The 17546-nt window shown below is 37.3% G+C and overlaps 1 protein-coding gene across 31 annotated transcripts in view; it reads left to right on the top strand.

The window, feature by feature from the left end:
• daam1b (dishevelled associated activator of morphogenesis 1b) overlaps positions 1-17546 on the top strand; it is a 180091-nt gene that overhangs the window by 151959 nt on the left and 10586 nt on the right. For all 31 annotated transcript variants that reach the window (XR_012395605.1, XR_012395602.1, XR_012395596.1 and 28 more), the window contains 7 exons: positions 1587-1671; positions 3393-3499; positions 6243-6331; positions 9483-9651; positions 9732-9839; positions 14799-14859; positions 14946-15077. Coding sequence is in view for 5 of the 31 variants with exons in the window: in XM_073932725.1 (XP_073788826.1) it covers positions 1587-1671; positions 3393-3499; positions 6243-6331; positions 9483-9651; positions 9732-9839; positions 14799-14859; positions 14946-15077 (751 nt within the window). In the remaining 26 variants the exon portion in view is untranslated. The remainder of the gene's footprint in view (positions 1-1586; positions 1672-3392; positions 3500-6242; positions 6332-9482; positions 9652-9731; positions 9840-14798; positions 14860-14945; positions 15078-17546) is intronic.

Here is a 17546-nt window from a genome sequence, read left to right as displayed (position 1 = left end):
CAGTTTCAGTTACTTCCGTATTGGCCTCCCGAGGGAGACCGGGAGGCTGCCGCTTGGTAATAACTGAATAACTAATAGTACATTAAATCACAATACTAGTCACAATTTGAAATCATATTAGTCTAAACGGACCCTCATCACACATTATAACAATAGAAAAGCTACTAGTTGCTAATGAAATCTTGAAGTACAAGCATCTAATAAAAAAGTAGTGTCCATTTAATATATGCTGCACTCATTATAAAAAAGCAGGGTTCCGCACAATTCATTCATGTTGTCCCAACACAAATTGATTAAGTTAATTTAACAATTTTAACAAATTTATGTGGATTGAACATAAAAAATTCTGTTGTCCCAGTGAAATCTCAACAATTGTGTTGTTTCAGCTCATTTTAAATACAACCCAAGCTCATTCTGGAAACGTAGCCCCGCGGGGAGGGGAGATCCGAAAACACGGTCAAAATCCGACGAGGGCTTTTGTTGTTTTTTTCTGGACGGCTTTTGCAAATCGTTCATGCGAGAACATCGCAGGCGCGAACGGCGCATGCTCCCGAGAGGCGTCCGAAACGCAAAAAAGTGAGCACAGCGGCCTCTCGTGGATTCGCAAAATCAAAAACTGCTCGAAAACGTACCTCCCGGGACGTATTTCGCAGTCTCCAGAAGCGTCCGTGGGGCTACGTTTCCACAATGAGCCCGGGTTGTTTAAATAAGTAGTTTAAACAAGCAAAAAAGCTGAATTTTTTTTCTAAGATGATTCCTTGGATTTACTTTGAATAATTAAGTTCAGTAGTTGTAAACAATTTGTTTGGGCTAAATTTAAACAAACAAATTGAGTTGAACATTACTAAATAGAATTTGTTTGTTGAAATTCAACACATATAAAATGTTTGCAATAATTTTGCAGACATCATTTGTTTTAGTGTAGTGTCTGTTAAATTAACACTTGTATCAAGTTGTACCAGCAGCTAATGCACAAGTTCTACATTATTAAAGTAAACAGTAGAAAATTAATATTAGTACTGTTTAAGAACTTAATGCTAAAACAGCTGCCATATCTCAATGTCTCTGTCAAAGAAAATCCGAAGTTATATTTATCTTCTCTGGATCGTTAGCTTGCTTTAACAGCATCCTTGTCATACGAAGCTCAAACAAATCAGTGGAAAGGGCAGGAACAAAATTTGACAAACTGGCCACAAATGAGACGTAACAAGCAACGATCACAGATTATTTAAAGCATTCAAATGCTGGGTTAACTTATGTGAGTCATGCGATAATATCACTTCTTCACTCCAGTAATGATATATGGTGTTAGCCAGGAAATTCTTGGTAACTGGAACAAACATTTGGGTTCAACATCGGGCCTCAAGATTAATAGCTCTTCTAAATAACATACACTAATTTATTTACGCCGCATGCCAAAGAAAAACTGATGCAAGGGGGGGAAATTCTAAGCAATTTCCTTTTTTGTGTGTGATTAATAAGAGTTCGTAGAGTTCTCTGTTGATGTGAATCTATCGCTCATGTGTCATTGGTGAATTTATTTGTCCCAGTCTGCTTGATCTGTACGTCCTGTGCTTGTGTTGCAGATTGAAACTTTCCAACGAGGAAATAAAGAGAGCCATTCTGACTATGGATGAACAGGAAGATCTGCCCAAGGACATGTTGGAGCAGGTGAGGGTCCAGACATTCTGCATTTAAATTACCTATATGGATTTAACATGGCTAACATGTATGGAAAACCTATTTCTCTCACTTCTGTCTCTTTCTAAAATATAGAATAAATAGAAATATAGAATATATAGAATAAATACAGTTTTGAGAGAACTGAGTTTGGTATTGGTAAATTGGTTGCGTTTTCAGTTGCATCACCAGCAATTTTGTGCTTTTAAAACGTCTAATAGATGTCCAAACATAGATGTCTTGGCTAAAAACAAAGCTAAATTTAGTCTGTCAGTGTACATCCAGTAGACATTAAACTATGGTCCAAAACGAGACTGAACATCAAATAGAGAGACTTCACATGTGTACCATTCATTCCTGTGTATTCTATTTTGTACAATTGTTAGAAGGTTATACATTTTATTAGATTAACCTTGTTTAATCAAGATGTCTGTGTTTGGATGTCTATTAGACATCATTTAAACGCAAAAAAGCTTGCTGATAGGACTGCACAACGGACTCGCCGGCCACTTTATTAGGTACACCTTACCAGCTACTGGTTGGACCCACTTTGGCCTTCAGAGCTGCTTTAATCCTACATAGCATAGATTCAACAAAGTACTAGAAATATTCCTCAGAGATTTTGGTCCATATTGACATGATAGCATCAAGCAGTTGCTGCAGATTTGTTGCTGTGCACTCATGATGTGAATCTCCCATCCACCATCCCAAAGGTGCTCTATTGGATTGAGATCTGGTGATTGTGGAGGCTCTTTGAGTACAGTGAACTCCTTGTCATGTTCAAGAAATCAGTCTGAGATGATTCATGCTTTATGACTTGGCACATTATCCTGCTGGAATTAGCCTTCAGAAAATGGGTACAATGTGGTTATAAAGAGACGGACATGGTCAGCAACAATACTATGTTGTTGTGGTTGGGTGTGGCGTTGACACAAATGCTCAATTGGTACTAATGGGCACTAAGTGTACCAATAAAATATCCCCCACACCATTACACCACCAGCAGCCTGAACCGTAGATACAAGGCAGGATGGATCCATGCTTTCATGTTGTTGACGCCAAATTCTGACCCTACCATCCTAATGTCGCAGCAGAAAATCGAGACTCATCAGACCAGGCAACATTTCTCCAGTCTTCTATTGTCCAATTTTGGTGAGCCTGTGTGAATTGTAGCCTCCGTTTCCTCTTCTTAGCTGATAAGAGTTGCATCCGGTGTGGTCTTCTGCTGCTGTAGCCCATCCACCTCAAGGTTGGACATGTTTTGCATACAAAGATGCTCTTCTGCTTATCTATGTTGTACTGAGTGGTTTTTTGAGTTACTGTTGCCTTTCTATTATCTCGAACCAGAGTGGCCATTCTCCTGTGACCTCTGGCATCAACAAGGCATTTGCACCCACAGAACTGCCTCTCACTGTATATTTTCTTTATTCAGACCATCCGCAATATTCCAAAGTTGTAGGATTGTAGTTGTAGTTGACCATCACCAAAATGTAGAACATTGTGCAGTCATTATGAAGTTGATATGTTTTCAGAGTGAATGTTTTAATTATTTTGAATAATAAGTGAATGTTTTCATTATTTTCTTTATTTTTTGGCCCATGACTAAGATTTAAAGCTAATTTAAACCATTTGTCTATTATAAATTATGTTTGTAGCATAAAGTTAGATTTTTTTTAAAGAATCTGGTGTAATTAAGAGTGTTTTTTTTTTAGATGCTGAAGTTTGTCCCAGAGAAGAGTGACGTGGACCTTCTAGAAGAGCACAAACATGAGCTGGACCGCATGGCGAAAGCAGACCGTTTCCTCTATGAAATGAGCAGGTAGGACAATTAATCAGTTAAAGACGAAAACTTTTGTGATCGTTTAACGACATTTTAATGAAGGACACATTCATGTTTTAAGGAACGGAAAAAGTACGTTTGAACATACTCTACTCTGCATTTAGTCTAAAAGTAAGTTCGAGAAAAACATATCACGAGTGAGAATGAGCCCTAATTTAATTGACCTTTTCCCTTTGCTCCAACAACTCTGCTTTGATCACAAAGAGCCTCATTTAATTAAATGAATCTGATGACTTAAGTAAGTTAGTCTGTTGCACACTACCCATGCTTTGCTGATTGGCTTGCATGTTGTAAATTTGGGAAAGTACAAACTGTGAGCTACAAGGTCATATTTCTGAGATATAAAGTCATTATTTTGAGATCTAATATGAATTAACTGTTCTGAAAAAGAAAAGCTTTTTTAGATATAAGGTTGTAATGATGATGTACTGTCGCAATTGTGAAAAATAAAGAATTATGGAGGTAAAGATGAGCATTTTTTAAAGGTTGCATTCATGAGATAAAGATTATGTGTATAAGGAAGTCGTCAAATTTGTGAGATGTAAAGTCACAATTATGAGACAGTCATTTTTAGATAAAGTCAACTTTATATTAGGGATGTACTGAACTTTCAGCTGCCCAAAATGAGCTCAAAATGACATTTTTTTTAAATGGTCAAAAAAATAGCTGACAAAATGCACTGCCCAGTGTTTAGTGTGCTTTTTTCTCTCACCATCCAGTTGTAGTCATAGCACAGTGAAGCGGCTTACAATGGGATGTAAAAAAACACTGCTATGAAACCCATTTATTTCAACGGTGTCTGCCACACAAACACAGTTTGTTGCTGTGCGAACCAATGCACAAGAGCATCTTTGACTAGCTTGCACATGTGCCACAAAGTTTGAAATATCTCAATATTCTGCTCTGGGTCCCCCTTTATAGTCGCTTATACCTGTGAACTTACATGGTAACTAGATGTGTAAGTACTATGTAACTACAGCTTATGTACACACTGATACATAGTATTTACTTGTGTATTACTGGTGTAACTACACACATGTAACAAAACTGAATAGTATGTGTAAGTTCAAATGTGTAACAGGACATTGGTAACAACACTAAAAAGTACACGTCTGTAACAAAAATGACATAAGTGCATTGTGTAACAACAATATGTGCAACTGTTTTCCCACTTCCACACCTGTTTGCATACCATGTACTTCTGAACACTGTATCAGAATAAGAATGGCAGAACTAACGCTGCATTAGAAGGTTTTACCTTGTTAAATAAGTGTAATTACAGGGTAAATCCTCTGGAGCAGTCCACACAATATAAAGTGTAAAATGGTCACAAATTACTGTGTAATATATAAAACCTACAACAGTTTAAAAACAGCAAACTTCTGGCAAAAAAAAGTATAAGTGTATATAGAAATATACAATTTCCTAATGCTTATATGTTGTTTAAGGTAAATTGTAGAATCACATCAGAAATTCATATTAAAGGGGTAGTTTACCAAAAATTGTGTTACTAATGCCCTGTTACACATTTGAACATACACATAGTATTCAGTGTGTTGTTACATGTGTGTAGTCACACCAGTATTACACAAGTAAATACTATGTACCAGTATGTACATACACTGGTTTTTACACATCTAATTACCATGTAAGTTCACAGGTATAAGCGACACTTAATATAAAGTGGGACCAAATTTTGGATAAGTAACGCACAGACAGGATATAATATGGTGGATACTTGTTCTTGCTGCTTGCAATAGTGCCATTGTGCTGTCATGACAACACTTATAAAACAACACCTCTTCACTTGTTACCTGTCAATAAAATGTGGTTATTTTATTGACATGTTTTTTTTTTAAATCAGCATAACTTAAGTTATTGAGTTTGATTATTATTATTTTCAACTAAATTACTTACTAATTACCAAAGCTTTTTTCGGGCAAAGTGCATCCAGAAGTTTCTATTGTCTTTCTCTACTCTCAAACATTTTATGCTGACCTGGTGAAGAATATCTCACATATGAAGGCCACCCACAAAGGTGCACCAACGTATTCAGCTCCGTTTCATTTTCCACATGCAGTGTCTGTCAGGAGGAAATGTGATTTCCTGCAGGTAGGAAGGAAACAAACGTGTTATGAATCCTGGGTGACACATTGATCTGGTCAGATCCCGTTCAACATCAATATTTGCTGAAACTAAATAATCACTATCTCATCGCAGCTATGCAGCAGCTTTATGCTTTCTAGCAGAGGAGATTAGCCAAACAAAGCACAGGTGCCTTGGCTGGCTTGCTTTTTCTTCCTTTATTTATGAGACCCTAGTGAGTTTTTTTTTCTTTCTTCGCTCCACTGTGGAGGGGAAATCGTTCCAACAATCCACCGGGTTGTCTGGTTTTAGTCTCTAGACTGTGTTTGGGCCCTCAGTAAAGAGTGCAGTAACCAAAGTGACGGTCCTTGGCACTCGAGTGCTAAATACAGCACAGCAGCGTCAGGTTCAGGCTGTTTGCTCTTTATTCAGTGGAAACATTAATGCTGTGTGTACAGATCATATGCGTTTTATTGTGTCACATGCTGGACAGTAAAATGTTATACAGGTCATTTAGGATCTATTATGTGTGATGGAGTGGTCTGTTCTTTTAATGGACCTTGCTTTATATTTAATGTTCTGTTCTCTCTATTTTTTATTCCCTGGCTACAATGCTTTTTCTTTGTCCTTCCCGCAGAATAAACCATTACCAGCAGAGGTTACAGTCTTTGTACTTCAAGAAGAAGTTTGCTGAGAGGATTGCAGAAATTAAACCTAAAGTAGAAGGTGTGTAAATGTGCATTGTAAATGCCTAAAGCTTGTGATTATTACTTAATGAATATTATTATTTAATACATTTTTCTGACAGTTGTTTATTTGTGTTTGGAACGGACAGTCATATTTAGCCAAGTAATTTAAATAAATACATTATATAATAACCGTAAATATTAAACTGTACATTTTTCAGTCAAATTAATGTGTTTAGTTGCAGGATTACTTACCAACTTTTACATTGGTTGTCATTAAAAATTGTGGTTATTTCATCAAATATTGGTTTATTAACTCTTCTGAAGTTTCAGTAATGAGTATAATGCCTGAAAACATAGTCATGTCTGGAAGCATAGCACCAATTCGTTATCTTGTGTCAAAAAAGCTCAACACGAAAAATTTAAAATTTGTATGAAATGTCATTCATTGTTTACAGAATAAGGCAAAATAAAACCTAATAGTTTACACAAGCTATAACTATAAAGCTTAAAACCAGAATTAACAAGAAATGTTAAATTGGTTAAAAAAATAAATAAAAAGCTATATGTTCTACTGCTTAAATTGTATTGCATTGTAAGTGACAAACTTGAACCTGAAGGCCTTTGCACACTGAATTCAAAATTTTTGTCTATAATTTAAGCACTTTAAAAAATGTATTCGACCTCACGTTGTGGCAATTGTATTGACACACTGCCTTCGAAACTTTCGTCTATCATAAAAAAAATTAAACCGGGTTCGATTTTTTTCTGCTTATCACATCTGAAAAAGCGCTTTGAGACCTGTCTTGACCGTTCAGAGCCACTATACAAGTGAAAAGCTAAAAACAGAGTGTCGTCATTTGAGCTACAGATAACTTTATGACAAACACTGTGCATAAAATAAGGACAGAATGTGGCGGCAGTTGAGAACCCCTATGCTGGATTCAGTGACTGGCGCACATTTGCTCTGCAGCGGTTTGGTGTGTGTGTGTGTGTGTCCATATGTTTGACGTACTGCCCATAGACATTATAATAGAAAGCATCAAACGCGCTTTCAGTCCGTTGCTTCGACAAGTCAACGCGGCCACCATCTATTATAATGTCAATATCAGTGCTATTCAATTGATGGCCCGCGGCCGAACTCGGCCCGTGAGGAAATTTGTTCCGGCCCTCCAATTAGTGTGACCAAGATATCAAAAATAAATTTAGTTCAGTCGATAAACGTTTGCTATAGTTATGAAATGACTTGCGTCTGTTCAATACAGTGTAACCCTTCCGGTCCTACACCGCCTGTCCTAACATTTAATTATATGTTTTTAAAAAAGGTTTTTTTGTACAAACTACTGATAGTGATATTAGGGATGCAATGATTAGCCGATTTCACTATTAACTGCTCTTTAATTTGTCACAGTTACTTAATCGTAAAGTCTTCTCTACGCCACATTTCTGTTGCACAGAAAGAAACTGCTGCAACTAAATAAAGTTATGCCAACTGTGCCCTAGTTTAATGTTGTGAGCTTGTACATCGAGGCTAATACACATGCACACTGAATTAACTATAGCAGCGGGCCGTTCACATATCGCGTCTTTTCACGTGCAAGTTCGTTATTTTGAAAGTAAGAATATATGCCAATATGCGTGCGTAGGCAGAGCAAGGCGCTCGTGACTTTCCGGGTGCACTCAGTAGAAAACATCTCACACGTAGCGATGAGAGTTCTGCATGGCTTTCAGTGCAATGTATACAAAAGATATGTTCGACAAATTATTATTACATTGATTATGTACTGTATGTATGAACGCAGATGATAACAACAGTTCATTTAGCTAATAAAAAGATTAAATTTACATTAGATGTGATAACCGTAAAATCATGATTATTCTTCAGACTATAATCATACAACCAAAATTTATATTTGTTGCAATCCATAATTGTTATGCAGTTTAAAACACAACATATAAATGTGTCTGAATACAGAAGAAGCTTACTTAAGTGATGCACTGCTTCTGTTGTGCTTTCAATTACAACATTTAAATGTTAGTAAAAAAGCCTGTTGTACAATGCACTGATGTTATGTAGTTTCAAAAAACATATTATCATTTTAATGTACAAAAAGCCAACGTGGGTGTCTTAAAGAGCAAAAATACACGTATATGCTGTTGTGTCATCATTCATATTGCAAGTCATATCTCTCCAGCCCCTCATTTGGAATGCTTTTCATGAACTGGCCCTCATGACAAACTAATTGAATAGCCCGGGTCTATTCACCTTATTCTCAGCTGACGAGCGGGCGCTGCCATTTGAATCTTTTTGTCTCGCGACTTCCGGTCACATTCACTTCCATTCATTTTTTGACGTTAACAACTGCTCGTTACGCTGCTTGATGTTGCAATTTAATATTTTCTTATTATATTTTGCTACTTGGTCTGTGTAGTCATGCAAACATTTGTTTGTTGAGCAAGTAGTTTGGCCATTTTCTGCCGTTTATTATTCCTAGTCTTTTTTCCCATAGGCGACTGAATCGGAAGTTCTAAGACAATCGCGAAAACAGGCACACTTCCGCATTTTAGAATAAGGTCAATAGCTACTGCGAGTCTCTGTTCAAGACACTGTACATAAATGTATTAAGTATCACAAGCAATGTATCAAAATTCCACTGATTTCCTGAACTTCAGAATAGTCCAGCGCAGCTCTTTGATAATGAGCTGAACTCTCCCTTCTCTCAATGCAGTATTGGATACATTCAATACGCAGCCTATTCCTCTTTCTTTTTTCTACTTTGGGGAAGAAAGGAGAAAGTATCACTGCTTAAACTGACTCTGAAATGTTTTGCGTTTTTTTGTTATGGATTCATTAATACGCATCGGACTCAGTGTGCAAGGTTGGTTTACGTGATGAATTTTTCGCTTACGAAAACAAAAAAACACATACGAAAATATTGAACTTCAGTGTGCAAAGACCTTAAGACTGAATTTCTGATTTGAGCTACACTAAATCCCTCTATAGTGTTTAGAGCTGCTTTAGAGCTGAACTTAAAATCTCTTCATAGTTGAGTTTCCATAATGGTTTCCACTAATTTCCTGTTGATCTCTATTAATCAGCTTTGATGCAGTCTGCATTTCATAAGCGCTTGTATTTGTTCTAGTACTTGTAAGTGCTGTTTATGAATACAAAGGTGTATTTTACTTTTCAGCACTGACCAAAGCCTCAAAAGAGGTGCTGCACAGCAGAAATTTCAAGCAGTTGCTGGAGGTGGTGCTGGCGTTCGGAAACTACATGAACAAAGGACAAAGAGGAAACGCATACGGCTTCAAAATCTCCTCACTCAACAAGATTGCAGACACCAAGTCCAGCATTGACAAGTGAGATGACATAACCCAGTGTTTATGACAGAATAAAGATTTAGAGATATTATATTTGTGCTTTTATTGTCCCACTGCAGGAATATCACTCTCCTGCACTACCTGATCACCATTCTGGAAAAGAAGTACTCCAAAGTCATGCTCTTCCAAGAGGAGCTGAAGAACGTGCCGGAAGCTGCAAAAGTCAAGTAGGTATAGCTGTGGAGAGCCTAGTGTGTGCTTCTTTCGTCGGCTTTGGGATTTAAAGGTCTTTAGGGTCCACTTGTGTTAAATGGATTTTGGAAATAGTTTTTGCGGTGTCACCCCCACCCACCACTGGGCTTAAATCCACGCTGTGGGTCACACAAGCTTTTGGTTACTCGCATATGCAGAGCGAAACCCTAAATTATAGTTGGTGGAAATGGGGCCCTGGACTCTCCTGGCTTTAGGTGCTGAAATATATAAGTGGCTGTGAGATAGATAGCAGAGAGTGTGTGAATGCAGCTCCCCTCCATGACCTCTTCGGTTCTGTGTGCTGCTGTGAAGTGTGTTCCAATACTTTTGGGCCAAATTGTGAGTGTTATGCTTGTGAGTCTGACATGAAAATTCTGTCGTTTTTTGTGAACTCCTGAGGCCTTTCATTCACTTTTGGAGAGATTTCTTGTCCTTTGGTTCTTGCGGAAGGTCTGACATGACAACCAAGAAAAAGGTCAAATTCCAAAAGAAAGTAAACACCCCTATGCCCTACTCCCTACAAAAGACAGTCTTTGAAATGAGTTATTTAAAGGGTGTAGTGCATGACCCTTGGATATTTTCCCTTTATTAAATTACTTCTACAAGCGCCCTTCATGAACAGATTTAGATGTTAAACCTTGGTGGAACGTCCCTAAGGTACTGTACCAATGGTATCCCCTTCTCAAAGTGCCCTTTAAAGCTCCTAAAAAGATGTTTGGAATTGACCCTAAATCTCAATTGACCTCAAATATCGCAATCAAGAATAAACCAATGTTTGCGTTTCTTCAAAAAGCAAGGATGCTACTTCTTTTTGGTGCAGTGCAGATTTGAACTTCAACAAAAACAGTATCTGCACATCAAGCAGGTACTGTTATCCTTTTGTTTCTGTTCAATGATTAATGATTCATGTTGATACTATATTTATACCACAGCCATATCACTCTGCAGCCCAAGACCTCATAAATGCCTAATGAAGATAATCAGTGCTGAGCCTGGTCAGGATGGGAGACCACCTGGGAAATTTGTGTTGCTGTGGTAGTGAGAACAGCAGGGAGTGTTCACCCTGTGGAAATTGTGGGTCCTGCTGGCCCAGTATATTGACGGGGACACTAGTCAAGTCAGTTTTATTTCTAAAGCACTTTTTCAATGTAGATTGTGTATAAGCAGCTTAACATAGGTAATAACAATAACAATATTTCAGATTTAGAACATTCCAGCATATCAGGCAGGCAGGAGAGATGTTGCAGAATGCTGGTTTGTTCTAGTTAAATTAACACTAATTCAGTTCAATTTAATACAAATGTTACTGTTGAAGGACAGTGCGCTGAAGAGGAGCCAGCCCCAATCAAGTAAGCCAGATATAACAGTGGCAAGAAACTCAACTACAGTATATGTTGGAAATGGAGAAAAGAACTTTGAAGGATTCAGCCTCAATCAGCTGTCCGCTGGCTCAAAGTAAAGGGCAGAGCTGCAGTCTAAAGGCTGATTTATACTTAGTCTGCGCGTAGACGCATAGCCCCCACTGTTGTCATCACAACGATGCATAGTGCAAGCTCTGTGATTGGTTGGCTTGGTAGCGCTGATGAGTGTGGGCAGGACCGGAAGTCGCGTCAATCCATTGGAGCAAGTGTTCACAAGTGTGGATTCCTGTGAAGGAGCTCCAAATGGAAAAGTTTTGTTTTGTGTTTACCTTTGAATTAAAGTTGTTGCATGTCCACCGGTTCCCGTTTCAAGAGTTTGAACTACTTGTACATTAAAGTAGGGTTCAGAAAAAACAAAACACCAGCGAAGAAACTCGACACAGAGAAACTTACAAACCTATTGTCAGCTAGCGTTTCGGAAGTGTTATTGCAGAGCAACACAAACAGCGTGCAGAAGTGGTCACGCTGATCACTCGACGCAGAAGTATAAACCAGACTTAAGGCTGTGTTTCCACCAATGTGTTTTTGCGCTGCAGAAATGCAAAAAATATTCTAAAAACAGTCAGCTGTGAGCACTTCTCCAACTGTCAAAGCATTTCAAAAACTCAGCACTGAGCTTTTAATGCACACCCAATGCCAGACTACACAGTCATTCACAACAACAGAAAAAAAAAATCCTCAGCTGGCGTTAAAAACACATTGTTGGACATGCAGCTCAAGACACCGAAGGGCTTGAGAACGATGAGCATCTGTCATGGAGTAGGTGCAAGTAGGTCACCAGGTGGATGTCTAGACTAGCCAGTGGGATCAATGCACTGAGGTCATTGCAGGAATCAGTCTTTTGCTCTTGACCTATCAATGACCACAACAACCATCTGCTCTGGATACGGGCCGGATCCAACAATATGTCAACCTCAGGATAAGGAAAAACAGGCAGACTAACATGAGCATGCAGTAAATGTGGTCTTTTTGTAATTATGCTGTACTATTTAACAGTATACTGTAAGGAGCACCCTCTTTTGGATGAGTCAAAAACTGATGTCTTGACTCTCTATGTTTATTAAAAATCCTGTCACTTCTTTTGAAGAGTTGGTGTGTAAGTCCTGGCCAAATTCACTCCATTAGCCAGTTGTTGCTAGATCAGGTACGATTGTGGCCAGATGTTAAGGGGAATTATTTATATTATTTATTACATTTTTTATAGCTTGTAATTTATTACATCTACCCCCTCCCCAACCCTAACCTCAACCATCACAGTAGTGAAAAGCAGTAGTTGCACAGAGTATTATTTAAGTTATTTATTACATTACCCAATAAATTGTTTTTTTTTTATTGTCTACCCCAACCCCAACACTATAACCAACCGGCACAGTCCTGTAAAAATATTAATTGTTATACAGTGTCAAAAAAATCATGCTAGATTGATGTGTGTATCCGCAGCTGTATCCTATCTTTACCCCACTCTACTGTATACTGTCTCTCCTTTTCACTTATAGCTGGTGTTTGTGCTAGGTGCATTGGTGCTATTGACGTGCTATATAAATTTATATATACCTTTATTAATTTATATAAGCAAAAATAAAAGTTTGGAAGTTTTGGGTGAACTGAATCCTTAGATTTGATGAAAAATATCTTCCTTTGTGGAACAGAAGTGTAATGGCTTTGGAATGAGAGTGAGCAAATGATGACAGCATTTTCATTTTAAGCTTAAAAAGACTTTTTAAAGTCCAGATAAAATGGACACAATAAAACAGCCACTAAATTGCTTTTCAGTCACGCCAGTGAGACTAATGTAATCATGCTTGGTCCACAAGTGAAGTCACAAGACAATTTTTGAACGTGATCTCATTGCAATGAAAGATTCTGTTTGTTTGCCTCAGGCTTTGAGTGACTATAATTTATCCAGAAAGCAAATGAAAAATAATGTATCATAAGCTACAGTGAGAGTGGCTAATCAGTAAGTGCAGTTAGATTTTTCCACAATCATACATGTGTCTGTGTACTTTGATGGTTGGGTTTGTTACAATGGCTTGTTTGTGTGTATGAAGGAAGAAAGGCGACAAGCCACTATCAGTCCCATTAAGGTCATTTCTGTTGCTAAGAATAGCTCTGCTCTAAATAGAGCCATTCACACACATTAAAAGCACTTTACTGCTATCACAAGGGTTAAAGTTCAGATGATTGCTTGTGTATCCATCTGTGGTTCTTAACAGTGTCACCTGTTTGGATAAAGGGCTAGAAATTCCATTACAGCCATTACTACATATGGAGATAATTATGTTAGATGTCAAGGGAGAGTGGGGTAAGATGTTTAAAACCTTTAATAATTGTTATTTAAATTGTAAAATAATTTTTAACATATAAAAAATAGTATATATATATATATATATATATATATATATATATATATATATATATATATATATATATATATATATATATATATATATATATAAAATGTAATTTAGAATGGATATGCTTTAGAGCTCAGGTGTCACACTGAGTTCCTGGAGGGCAGCAGCGCTGCACAGTTTAGTTCCAACCCTAATTAAACACACCTAATCAAAGTAAAGCTGCAGTCACACTAGAGTTTATGCGTGTGAAATAAAATAAATAAATAAAATAAGATAAACAGACATTTAAAAAAAGCGAGCGATTAGCCCATTTTTTTAATTTCTGTCCAGAGAGGTCATGTTTTGATCCTCGACTGGTCTCACGCAATCATATGATGAAATTTTGCAGGCCAGAGTTCAACAAGCCTGAACTTTCCAATGCAGCAAACTGCGAAACTTGCAGCATGACATGACCTCATGTTTCCGGTCTGAGGCATTTAAGTGCGTATGAATGTAAGTCTATGGGGAGAAAAGTCCAGTGTGACCGCAGCTTAATTGAGTCCATCAGGCTTGTTTGAAACCTACAGGTAAATCGGTTGAAGGAGGGTTGGAACTAAACTGTTTGACACCCCTGCTTTAGAGTAAACAAGTACATTAAAATGTTTTTTATATAATTGAATTTATAAAGAATATAATAATTAAAAATAATAACGAACTGATTGTTATAAACTCAGTCCTTATTACCTAAATATTTGACTTAAACGGCACATTTAAAAAATGGTAAAGTATGTTAGACACTGCATACGATAATACTATTGTACACTTTGCCTTAATTATAAGCTCTGTTCATAATACTATTTAATAGTTTCAGTATTTAATAAAACAGTAATAAAACCTCTGCACAACACACAACTAATCCTTTACCAATATTTATTATATCCATGTTTAAATCAGTTTCCTAGTGTTGGATTGCAGCTGGAAGGGCATCCGCTGTGTAAAATCATGCTGGATAAGTTGGCGGTTCATTCCGCTGTGGCGACCCCTGATTAATAATGGGACTAAGCCAAAAAGAAAATGAATGAATTTAGATCAAAAGTGCCACATCTTACACCACTGTCTCATCAAGCATGCTTTCCTGCATCACTGAGAATAACCGTGATCTCTTTGACTGTCTTTCCAGCATGACTGAACTGGAGAAAGAGATCAATAACCTCCGCAGTGGCTTGAAGAGCGTAGAGAGTGTAAGTGTTGCACGATTCCTATTTTTCTCCTCCTCAAGTTTACAAGCGGATCATCTCAACACCATCTTTCTGTGTGTCTCATGCAGGAGTTGGACTTCCAGAAGAAGCGTCCTCAGGAGTACGGGGATAAGTTTGTGTCTGTGGTCAGTCAGTTCATCACAGTGGCCAGTTTCAGCTTCTCTGATGTGGAGGACTCCCTCTGTGAGGCCAAAGAGCTGGTGAGTGCATCAATTTGTTTTTTGGTGTGTGTTTGTGTGTGTGTACTGTATTAAACATCATAGCATGTATTTCTAAAGAAAAAAACTAACAAACTTCATGAGGTTTTGTTTGTAATAACTAGAGAATGCCACTTTTTAAAAAAAACCTTTTTCTTAAAATTCTGGAATATTTTCTGTCTATTCATATGTTTTTGGACCAAAAAATATTTTAGACAGGACGTTTAAATGTTACGGATTGAAGCTTCAGGTTCTCCTGTTTAAAATAATAAATGAAACTTGAGGCTGACTGCTAAAATAAAAATAAAACTGCTTTAAAAAAATAATATTATAAACCCATTAGGTGCCCACAAAATACCTTTAGGTCTCTAAGGGTCATTTAAAACTGAAGCAGTCAAGCAAAAAAACAAAAGATCAAACAAGATTTATAATTTTATTGTACACCCCTAAATACCACTGCCTCTCCACAATAATTTTTTTGTTCTACTACAATTAAAGACCCCTTTTTATGCATCATGCAACAAACAGCAGGAGATCACGAGCACAAAACGCATTTAAATCAGTAAAGAAAGAAGCACTCAACGCATTTTCAGTGTGGTTTTGGACACAATATGTAAATTAGCTCATGCTGTAACACGGGGAGTGACAGATACAACTGAAGTTTGGATCCACATGCAGGTTAATTCAAAGCAATGGTTAACAAGGGTGCAAACAGATATATGAAGGCAGGTCAGAATCGTAGTCAAAGGATCAGGCGAGAGGTCGAAAGGCAGGCGGCAGACTGGGACACAAAGACAAACTTGGCAAAGGTCAAAACACAGAGAAAAAAGACTAGGAAACCGCATTGAAATGTCACCTTACAGATAAACAAGACTCGGCAATGGGAATGAGTGAGTGTGATGTTTAAATAGTGTGTGTAATCAGTCTTTGACAATCCTCAGGTGGTGCGAGTGTAATCAGTCAGAATGAGGAAGCATGTGTGTGTGTGTGAGCGAAGTGCATGTATGAAAATGTAGTCCAGAAATGGCAGATTTGTAGTCCATAGTGATTATAAGTTACGATCGCTGGTGATCGTGACACATGCAGATTTAACCTGAGAGATATATTACAATCACTGATCTATAACAGATACGTGATTACAAGCGGCGCAGAGAGATTACAAGTTACAACACACAATTAAATACATATTTGGCAAACTACACAAAATGAGGCAACAATTTTAGTCACACTTTACATTGTGCAGGAAGGAAAAACACAGGATCTGGAGGAAGAAGGAACTGGTCCATACAAACTGAGTAACAGTTACTGACAAAGTCCCATACATTAGTAGTCTTTGCTGATACTTCCTTAAATAATAAACAGCCGGCGAATACCTTGATGCAGGGTAGGTTATTGTATCAATCATCAGAAAAATAACAGGATCAAACACAGCACACTCGCAAAATCTGGTGTTCTGGGCTATTGTTCATTTCAGTCATGCTAACAAAATCTATCTACAAGATGCCTGGCAGGCTTTATAGGTAGCCTGCCGGGCATGGTGTAGATAGATTTTGGTAGCCCGACTGACGAACAATAGCCCAGAGATTTTGCGCCTGACTATGCTTTGGTGTTGTTTTGAAAGTGAAATTTAAGCCTTTGTTCCCCACAGCCGCATATCTGGCCATCTCTCAGTGATGGTAATCTTCATGTTATGATCAATTCTATGACCCTTCGCACTCTGCTAGTGTGTTTTGTGTAATTGTTGACGAATAATTTAAACAACTCTGAGTCAAATCTTGGTCCCACTTTATATTAAGTGGCCCTAACTACTATGTACTTACATCAAAAAATAAATACAATTTACTTATTGTGTTGATAATGTATTTGAGAACAATTGTGGTGCTCTTGAGTTGGGATAGAGGTTGGGTTATGGACAGGTTTGGTGGTATGGGTAGGTTTAAGGGTGGGTTAAGGTGTAAGAGATGGTCAACAGTGTATTTACAAATGTAATTACAAAAGTTATTTACAGATGTAATTACATACATGTATTTAATCAAGCTTAAGTACACAGTAAATACATGTATTTACACAATAAGTACATTGTAACAATTAATATAAACTTAATATAAAGTGGGATCCAAATCTTTTATTAAAAATCCATATTTTTAAACATGGTACACTTTCAGATATAAACCTCAGCTGGATGTTTTTATTCACTTAGAGCTGTATTACACACTGCATGGAAGCTCATTTTCAAAAACCTATAATAGGGGCTCTTTAAACATTCAGACTTTAAATCATTCTCAAAGGATACTATGGTAACATGTATTGGTAGTTACTGATTCAGTACTAATGTGACTAATGTGATTGACTGATTGTGACAAACTTCCGTTATGAATTACCTGAAAATCCTGAAAAATTATATCTTAAAAACTGAGTTTTCTTGAACCCTGAGTGTGCATTTTTGTTAATTGAAAAAGATGAGACAAAAAT

This window comes from Danio rerio, chromosome 20 (assembly GCF_049306965.1).
Source record: "Danio rerio strain Tuebingen ecotype United States chromosome 20, GRCz12tu, whole genome shotgun sequence".
Taxonomy (NCBI): domain Eukaryota; kingdom Metazoa; phylum Chordata; class Actinopteri; order Cypriniformes; family Danionidae; genus Danio; species Danio rerio.
The sequence above is the reverse complement of the archived record's forward strand: the minus strand, read 5'-3'. Positions and strand labels throughout refer to the sequence as shown.